General features: G+C 31.9%; 1 protein-coding gene across 1 annotated transcript; it reads left to right on the top strand.

Annotated features, from left to right (window-relative positions):
* Positions 1-907: 907 nt before the first annotated feature.
* LOC108577225 (circadian locomoter output cycles protein kaput) lies at positions 908-9,193 on the top strand. The gene is made up of 12 exons (XM_017940360.1): positions 908-1,271; positions 3,182-3,226; positions 3,306-3,454; positions 3,564-3,655; positions 4,301-4,505; positions 4,578-4,673; positions 4,755-4,830; positions 5,325-5,563; positions 5,646-5,887; positions 6,418-6,801; positions 7,637-7,804; positions 8,362-9,193. Exons 1-12 carry the CDS (start codon positions 1,231-1,233, stop codon positions 8,746-8,748), a joined length of 2,124 nt encoding a protein of 707 aa, XP_017795849.1. The 5' UTR covers positions 908-1,230; the 3' UTR covers positions 8,749-9,193.
* The last annotated feature ends 591 nt before the right edge of the window (positions 9,194-9,784 follow it).

Here is a 9,784-nt window from a genome sequence, read left to right as displayed (position 1 = left end):
ATGCAATAACTATCAAATGTTATTGCCACAAAAATCTTCTTCAGTGACTCTATTAAATTTTATTAATGAAACATTAATTACAATAAGTTGCAAAGTACTTAAAAACAAAGAAAAAGTCCAATTAATAGAAAATATATTTCTTTAAAGACAAAGATTTAAATTTAGTTTAACATACTTTTATTTATTTTTTATCAGTATTAATAAAATAAGTATGAAATAAAGTTTTGCACAACTTATGCAAGCTTTTCTTTTATACATTTCCTTGTACTGAAAAATTTAATTTATGTGGTTATGGTATCAACATAATACTTTAGCCATCACAAGGTAAGTACCTCTTATTTTATTTTGAATCTAACAAAGAATAAACACATGTAATAAATTAAGATAAATTTGTAATTATTACAAGATAAATGAAAATGTTACATAGTGAATTATAAATCACTTATAAAAATGATCCTCTTAAGTTAAATTTTAAACCATTTCGAATTTATACATAAATATACATATGTAAAATTATAATAAAATATATACAAAATACTATTTAAAAAATCAACTCTATCTCTTAACGAAATATCATCACGTACCGAGTTTAGTTACAGTATTATCTGATCTTCAATGAATCCATTGAAAATAGAAGAATAATCTATACAAAAGGTGCTTACCCTTATTCATAATACATACCACAATAAAAACAATAAAAGAACATAAATAACAATTACGAACAAGAATGAAGTAATTCATCGAGCGTGTAAACGACACCGTCAGAATTGAGAGCTCGGTATCTCTATGACATTTCTATCTTCGAATTTGAGCATGCGTTCTTCTATCTGGAGTTCGCGGCCGCGCTCTCGCATCTACGGCCGTATGGAACAGAGCGCATGCAACTTCAGACAGTGCAGCGGGACCTTCCATTGCAAAGTAGTACGTAAGCGTTGCATGCACGTAGATGCACGTAAGCTGACTACCGACCGTTGGAGGCGACGTCTACGGATTTGCTGGCGCGCAACCGATCGAAGACTTGTGTTTACAACCGTGTGGTGAAAAATGTGTCGATGCTGGCTGCAGAAGTGGCATTCCGAACTAGTGAATTCTACATGGTCGACGAACAGCAGTCAGCAGAGAAAGCTTCGAGAGAGCGAGGATCGCTCGATCTGAGACCACTGATCGACGACGTGCCTCTGTACAACACGCACATACAACACTTGTGACAACATACGTGAACGAAGTTACATGGCTAGTTATTCACGAGGACGATCGTCTCGGCAATCCGAGTGAGTGACACGCGATTTGTCCGGCTTTAAAACGCGTCTCTCAGTCTAGAATGATTCAACGTGCACACCTCGTTTCTCGATCCTCCACTTTCGATATTACTTTTCTCGAATAATTCGCTCAATTATTGAAATACCTAGTCGATTGATTGTTCGGTTGTCACTATGAAGTTGTTGTCTATAATTTGACGTTGTTCGTTTCATTTCACTAGCAGTTACGAACTGCCTGAGTGTATAACTACAACTGTCACAATCTACTGTGCTCGTTAAACTTTTCATCGATTAATACTGCGATTCGATGTTTACGAACAGTGGATCTTCCCGCTGTTATCGTACCGCGATGATGTTAACGACGCGTACGGCACGCGACCGCCTTGGATCGACGCTCCTGCCCGCCGATTATGGTCGATTACGCCGCGATTTATGCAATCGATAAGGTTGAGGTTGGAATTTTGCGCTAGTCAGGCGATCGCTGACGAACGTTTAACGATAGCGAAGTAGCACGCGTTGCAGCGTAATGATAGATGCACTTGAGGAGTAGGTTTGATGAAATTGAATTATATTTTATGACGTCGCGTTATTTCGAACTGTCCGTGTAATAAAATTTAAATGCTGGATATATGATAGTTAACATTTATTTTCCTGCTTTTTACTGCTTTTTTGATAACTTTTTTTCGTAAATAATTAATGATTTGAGAATATTGATTGAATAATATAATGTAAAAAAAATTGCGTTTTAAAATACTCAGTGACGCACGAGATTTCTTTCGGTAATCTTGCGGAACACCATTATCCCAAGCAATATTGATTGCCAAACCAGTTACACAATAGGCGGTCCGTGATATTGATTTGATTGTAACGCACGTGTTTCCCTGTGTCGAGGGAAAAAATCATGAGCAGTTTTACGTATTACTTGGCTATATTAACAGGAGATGTATCTCATATGAAATAAAATAAAGAAATGTGTTTAAAAAATGGTCGTGCTAAACGATGACATTTTTTTCACTATTTCTTACGATTGCATAAATTATGTAAACTAAGATTACTTAAATTTTTTCCTCAGAAATTTTTAATAGAATTAATGTAGCTTACTTTTAATCTCGTATGACGTATGTGATTGTAAAAGACAAACTTTCATTGAATAATAATGTCCCCTGTTTATTTTGGTAAGAAAGGATGTTTAAAGGATGTTTATTATTTGAGAAAACATGTGCAAAAATGTTATATTAATTAATAGTTTACTATTGTCTAATTTGTTTTCATTTGCTTTCCTCTGTAATAAAAAAGTGGTAAATTTAATTACCTTAAGTACAATCGTGAATATTTCCAAATTTATTAAATTCGATTATTCTTTTTGTTTCACTATAGCAGCCAATTTTTTACTAAATATGCATTTCACATACTCGGTAGAAAATGAAGAAAAAAATGTGGCGTATATAGAAGTGTATGAAAAATAATAGTAACAACTATTAATATTTTGTTGTTCTTTTGCTAGCATCTGATTTCAAGAATAATTTGATTTAATATACATTTTATATATCAAATAAAGTCTAATATTTTGTTAATTTTTACTTTGAAAGATGTAACTTTCATATAGAAAATATACGTATATGTATAAAATAAATTGATATGAAATAAATATAACGTAATTTGGTGAACATTAAATATACATATATATTTAATGAGCACTTAAATGCAGTCAACTTAGGTGTTCAGTGCCCAGATATTAGATCAAAATTATCAGTTGTTAGTTTCAATAGGTATACAATACATGTAAGAATGTATTTAATAATACGTATCGGAATACATAAAAATCCATTTCATCACTTTACAAATTTATGCGATATTTTTAATATCGTGCACTAATTTATTAATTTTCCGGTCTGTAATTAACTTACAAGCTTTCTGTTCAGTGACACGATGGACGATGACGTTGACGACAAGGATGACACGAAGCGGTGAGCACTCAATTAGAATCATTTCTTCGTAGAACATCTTTTAAAAGGTTGAACTAACTGTGAAACTTCTGTCCTTCAGGAAGTCGCGTAATCTAAGTGAGAAAAAACGACGAGATCAGTTCAACATGCTTGTGAACGAGCTGGGTAGCATGGTCAGCTCAAACACGAGGAAAATGGACAAATCGACCGTGTTGAAGTCAACAATTTTATTTCTGAAAAATCACAACGGTATGTTCCTTGAGAGTATGAATAATCTACGTAAACTGATATTAATTTTCAGTTGATTATTAATTGTTATTACCAGCTATTATTAATTTCGAGCTTACGAATGTCATAGAAATAGCTGTTAGATCAAGGGTGCATGAAATTCAAGAAGATTGGAAACCATCGTTTCTATCAAATGAGGAATTTACGCATCTTATACTAGAGGTATGGTTTTTATAATTTCTTATTACGTGTTTAGACGTCGGTGTAAAACAATATCGCTGCTGACAATAAGTTTGAGATCGTTTTTTTTTTAATTATTCCACCTCGAGAATAATGCTTGCATGTCTTTATCAATTGTCAATGACTGACGGTACTTGGTTTAAATTAACTAATCTCTTATGTTTTTATGTACACATGTTTAAAATTGCTTATTACGGGTCATATATTCTTCAATTAGTTAAATAAAAAATCTGTATAATAATCAAATAAATACTTAAGAAAGTACATTGTTTAAGTATAGTAACTAAGTCATACTAACAATAAGTTACTATTGTTCTCCACAAGAATAAACCAAAACATAAGAATTCATTAATTTGAAGAACTCTTTGGATTTGGAGAAATTAAACCAGAAGATTTTTAGATTTATAACGTTTACATACATGAACTCATTGTTAATATTCTAGTGGAAAAATGAAAGTACAATGAAAGTTTACATATAAATTAATAATTTTTTTATTCGATCTCGAGAAGATTTTAAGCTTATAAGGAAATTTCTGTATATATTACAATCAAGTTGGCGCGAATTTCAATGTCACGTTCATTGAAGTTTTTACTGATAAAAACACAAGCGACGTTTCTTCAATGTAGGCTCTGGACGGTTTTATAATGGTATTTTCTTCAAGCGGGCGCATATATTATGTGTCTGAAAGCGTCACGTCTTTGCTCGGCTATCTTCCAAATGAGCTGGAGAACACGACCATCTACGATATCACTTATCAGGAGGACCAATCTCCCCTTTATAATGTACTATTGAACCCTGCCAGTACGAAAGATCAGCGAAATATTAAAAAAGGTACATTTCTTTAACAAATAAATTTTTATAAGATCACATTATTATAAATATTATTCTTATATGCGTTTACAGAGGACCAAATATCTTTCTCGTGTCACATTAAACGGGGAGGTTTAAATGTTCAAGAGAATCCAATATATGAACTTGTACAATTTATTGGATACTTTCGTATGTAATTACCATATTTCAGATACTGTTATTACCTTAATAGTGTAAATACATTTATAGAAATTTGTACTGTATTTGTAGGTTCTGGAGTTGATACAGAAGTAGACAATTTACTTCCAAATACAAAGTTCGGAAACATTACTGGAATAGATACGAAGTAATTCTTTTGCGGATAAGAATAAATATACATATATGTTTATTTATTTACTGTTTCAATATTTCATTATTGATGAGTGTTTTTTTACTGTAAAATTCAAAATTAAAGAAAAGTAAAAAGCTTGTGTAAACACATTACTTATTTAATCTTATGTATAATATTTTATTTATCTACCTAAATCTTTATAACAACTATTCAAAGCGATTAATCTTTACTTTAAATTCACCAATCTCAAATCACACGTAATTCATACTTTGCAAACATCGTATGTACATTTTCTTTTTAATAAAACGAAAACAATACGCAAGGTAAACAAAACAAGAAGAATAAAATTAAATAACACTAGCAATATTTGTTTTGTTTAGTATAAAATCCACTGTTAGATAAATTCCCATCAATAATGAACCCTGTGTATAGTAAAACAAATATTCGTAATTGAATCGTCTACGTTGTCAATAAATTTTGTTACAGTGAACTTGTTAATGTTCTCTTAGATTAGTTTTCGTGGGTACAGGACGCCTTCAGACACCTCAGCTGATTCGAGAGTTGTCCGTGATGGATAACACAAAATCGGAGTTCACGTCTCGGCATAGTCTTGAGTGGAAATTCTTGTTTTTGGACCATCGAGCGCCGCCCATTATCGGATATTTACCTTTTGAGGTTTTGGGCACGTCTGGGTATGATTATTATCACGTAGACGATTTGGACAAGGTGGTCACTTGTCACGAATCGTGTAAGTATCGAATGTTACATAAACATTGTATAAAAATGGTAGAATACTTGCAAATTTCACATCATGAAAGCTTCATTTACAGTGATGCAAAAGGGCGAGGGAACCTCCTGCTACTATAGATTCCTTACGAAGGGACAACAATGGATATGGTTGCAGACTAGATTTTATATCACATATAATCAATGGAATTCTAAACCAGAATTTATTGTGTGTACGCATTATGTTGTTAGTTATGTTGATGTGATCAAAGAATTGCGTAAGGAATCGGATGGTTTCAACAAGGAACAGAGTCAGGATGTTCTGCTGCCGGTGAAGCAACAGCAGGTAAATTCTTATTGCAAAAATAATAATTGTTTATTTCTAAAAATTAAAATATATAGGACATAAGAAGTATTTCAGATTGCATACCATAATACACAATACATTGAATTTTTTAAGTAAGCTAGATTTAAAAATAGTAGTTTGCATTTGTTTAATTTAATAGCCGTACTTATTTATCTTATAGAATTGAATGTTTAATAAAATACGTTGATTATTACGAAAAACGAGACCAGCTCTTTATAAATTCCTCTCATGTATTACATATCGTTTTTGACTTTTAAATTTAGTATATCATCGAAAATACTCACAATTGTTAAATAAACAAAACTGTAAATAGTAATTAGTAATATACCCATAAATATTAAATTATCAGTAAATAATATAAAATTTACTATCAATTTGAGTAGTTCAATTACTATGGAACAACAACAATATTTAAGTACATTTTCCGTATCTCTTCTGTATCGAAACTTCTTATTTGTTGAAAATTTAAATATCAATAGTGTAATTCAGATTTAAATTTATACGTGTAGGTGACTACATCCTGTCCAATTCCATCGACTCAGTGGCCAACTAAATCACCCAAAACATCGAAATCAGTAGCATCGAACACTAGGTCACGACACCACGTGGAGAGTTCTGATAACTCCTCCATGTCAGCTTCTCTGCAAAGTTCTCCGCACTCACAAATAACACACGTTTCACGATCAAAATGTACCTCAGCGAACAGTTCTGTGCAACAACAACAGCAACAGCAGCAGCAGTCACAGCAACAACAACCTCTCTTAGAGGTTGATCAGAACTGCATTAATTTTATGGAACAAACGCAGTACGCAACGGTGAATTTGCAACCTGTAGTTAGCACACGCTTTGCAGCTCCAACTGCGCCAATTATTCCTACATTACCAACTCACGAGGTAATAAACGTTACTTGTAAAGATGTAGACTTAAAAGTAAATTTAGATCCAATTAATAAGTACTAAAGAAAATTATTAATCCAATGACTGACTATGTGATATTTTAGCATACAATGAAAACATGTGATATTTAAAATTTTGTTAATAAAATAGACAAACTAATTTATGTTAAATATGATATGAAACATCTTTGAAATATTATATCTATTACAGTAATGTATTATATAACATTTTTTTAAGTAGACTATTTATTTTTGAATGATGTATCATCAAAGAATGATAAAAAGAATATTTACATGTTTAAATTACAACAAATTCATAACCATATAACTATTAATTTATTCAATATTGTAATAGCAAATTTTTAATTATTCACACTTACAATTATTAATTAAATAATTAATATTTTGACTGTATAGTTCCATTTTTATTTTCTTTCTTGTGGTATGTTTTCTTTCACAACTTTAGATAAAATTTTGGATTGTTATTCTAGATAATTGTTCTCTTATTTCCAAATTGAATAATCAACACAGTTTTATAATAAAACTAACTTTTTTCCACTACTTAAACTATAGTTAGATTTTAGAATGGCAAACGTCATAAAAATAATGAATGTGTTTTATTTCTACTTCCGGTATTTCTGACTTTCAAAAGATTGTAATATTATCACATTTTTTCGTGCTTCATATATCACGTGTTCAATTTAATTTGATTTTTATACATATATCTCAACGTAGAAGTTCGTCGTTTCAAATGCTTATTGGAATATACTTTTACATTAGACTCTTGTGTAATATTTCTAAACTTTAATACGAGTACCTGCACATATTTTTAGATGTTACATCAGCAGGGTATCGTGATGACACCAGCGCAAAATCAAATTCAAGACGAGTTACAACGCAAACATGAAGAATTGCAACAGCTGATAGTGCATCAACAAGAAGAGCTCAGGAGAGTGTCGGAACAACTATTTATCGCGAGATATGGAATTTTATCGCTGAATGCAAGTATTTTCATAAGCATATTAAGCTGATGATTTTTATTCAAGTAGTAAAAATCATTTCTATCAAAATCAAGCGCAAAAATATATAGGAACACACAAAATTTTAGACAAGTAAATGTTTAGTTACATTTTGTTTGTTTAGATTACATAATAAGATAAAGAATAAAAATAATTGTGGGAACTTACTTTATTTTACTTTTTTACTTTATTTTACTTACTTGTTGGAATATTGTTCAATTTTTTTGTTTGATTTCTGAGTTTCAAGACGTCAGAGATATCAATATAAATCTATTGCGCTTTAATGGCTCCTAAAGTTTTATACTGTAACAATTTTTTATTTAAATTTATCAACATTTTCAGTATTTCCAGAAAAATTATATTTCACTTTGTTTCGTCGATATTTGTAATATCGGCAAAGAAATTATTAAATTTTTTCAATCTACTTTGACACGAGAAATTATTTCATGTCCACATCCTCTAAATAAAAATCTTACCAGAGATTATTAAAAAAAACTAATGAAAAGGAACATTTCTTACAATCACGAATATTTCTTCAGGCGGGCATGCCGTATAACACAACGAATGCATGTCAGCAGATGAACCGATGCAATACGAACAACTCGAACGTCCATTTACCAACATCGAGTAGCGTACAAGGTGTAAACGTTCTTCCTCTGCCAATCACCGTTCCAGTGCCTATAGTGCCTACGGAGTTGTTCTCTCATCCGTTAACGGTCAGTCCAGTACCATCGGTGTCGGCCACAGCACAAGCGAATGTCGGTACAATTTTGCAACATCAACAACAACAGCAGCAAGGACCAACGCAGCAAAATGGCAATCCGCCAGATCTCGTGCCTTTTCAAATGTGTCCACATCAAGCGGATATACTGTACAACGATATTGAGCCACCTTCGAATCAGCAACAAAGACCACCGCAAAACTGAATGTCCTCCGATTTAATTTTGTGTCCCATCGAGATATCTTCGCCGTGGGTAAATAGTATTTGGTATTAAAGGAAGGTTTAATTGGTGAAATGAATGTTGAGGGATTGGCTTTCAACGTCATTGTTGAAACGTCGCAATATCTTAATTCTATTCATATTTGGCGTAAAACTGATGTGTGGTCAAATAAACGAGACACGAAGCATTTCATATTTTTATACATGAGTTGTACAAACGATATTCCGTCTGAGGAACAGGATCGTGTCGCGGTCGTAACGCAAGTTGGGCGGATCGTGCAAGTTTCTGTTTAGTTTTCATTGTAAATTGTGAATATTGTCTTTTATATTTGAATGGTTTGATGCAGCAATTGGTGTACAGGATGACTGTAGAAACTGCAATCGTGCCATCTAGAGTTTGATGGTGATTTTGCTGAAACTTTGCGGGAGTACAGAGCAACAAAACAGAAAGTGCACAAGTTTCTTTAAGCATAAGGAATTTATTTCTCCTGTAATAGTGATACTTTGAATCAAGTTACTGTACACAATAAATGAAAGATAAAACGTTAGAAACCTAAAATTGGTTATGGTATTATTCATATACGTATATGTATGTGTATGTATTATTTTGTACATGAAAATGTTGAATGGAAGATATAATTGTTTATAACTAAATAACTGTAAATTCGAATTTTTGTTACCGCAAAATAAGGATATATTTATTGGAGTTAATTTTATGTAGGGTTCGTGTATTGCCTAGTATCGTACTATTTGCTAATGTGGAAAAAATTTTCTATTCAGAATGAGATTAATTTTTGAAAAATTTTAAACTTGCTGTTATTTATTGAAACGAATTCGAAGGAAAATAAAATGTTGCGTTGTGTCTGTCTCCAAATTTTCTTCGACGTTGGAACGACTACAAAATATGGTGATTATAGTTTACTACACCACTGAGAGAGCGATTAGTCAGATTGTTGCTGGTTGATTGCTCGATGAATACTGAAGTCTTTTTTTCTCTGCCTCGATTTTGCTGGGGGCGAAAC

The sequence above is a fragment of the Habropoda laboriosa genome, unplaced genomic scaffold (genome assembly GCF_001263275.1).
Source record: "Habropoda laboriosa isolate 0110345459 unplaced genomic scaffold, ASM126327v1 scaffold50, whole genome shotgun sequence".
Lineage (NCBI taxonomy): Eukaryota > Metazoa > Arthropoda > Insecta > Hymenoptera > Apidae > Habropoda > Habropoda laboriosa.
This window is presented reverse-complemented; position numbering and strand designations above follow the sequence as displayed.

Excerpts from the sequence above, each read along its gene's own strand:
- LOC108577225 (XM_017940360.1), top strand. The coding sequence starts at position 1,231 with ATGGCTAGTTATTCACGAGGACGATCGTCTCGGCAATCCGA. Across the intron at positions 1,272-3,181 it reads CGATCGTCTCGGCAATCCGA|TGACACGATGGACGATGACG; the intron begins GTGAGTGACACG and ends CTTTCTGTTCAG. Across the intron at positions 4,506-4,577 it reads TCAGCGAAATATTAAAAAAG|AGGACCAAATATCTTTCTCG; the intron begins GTACATTTCTTT and ends ATGCGTTTACAG.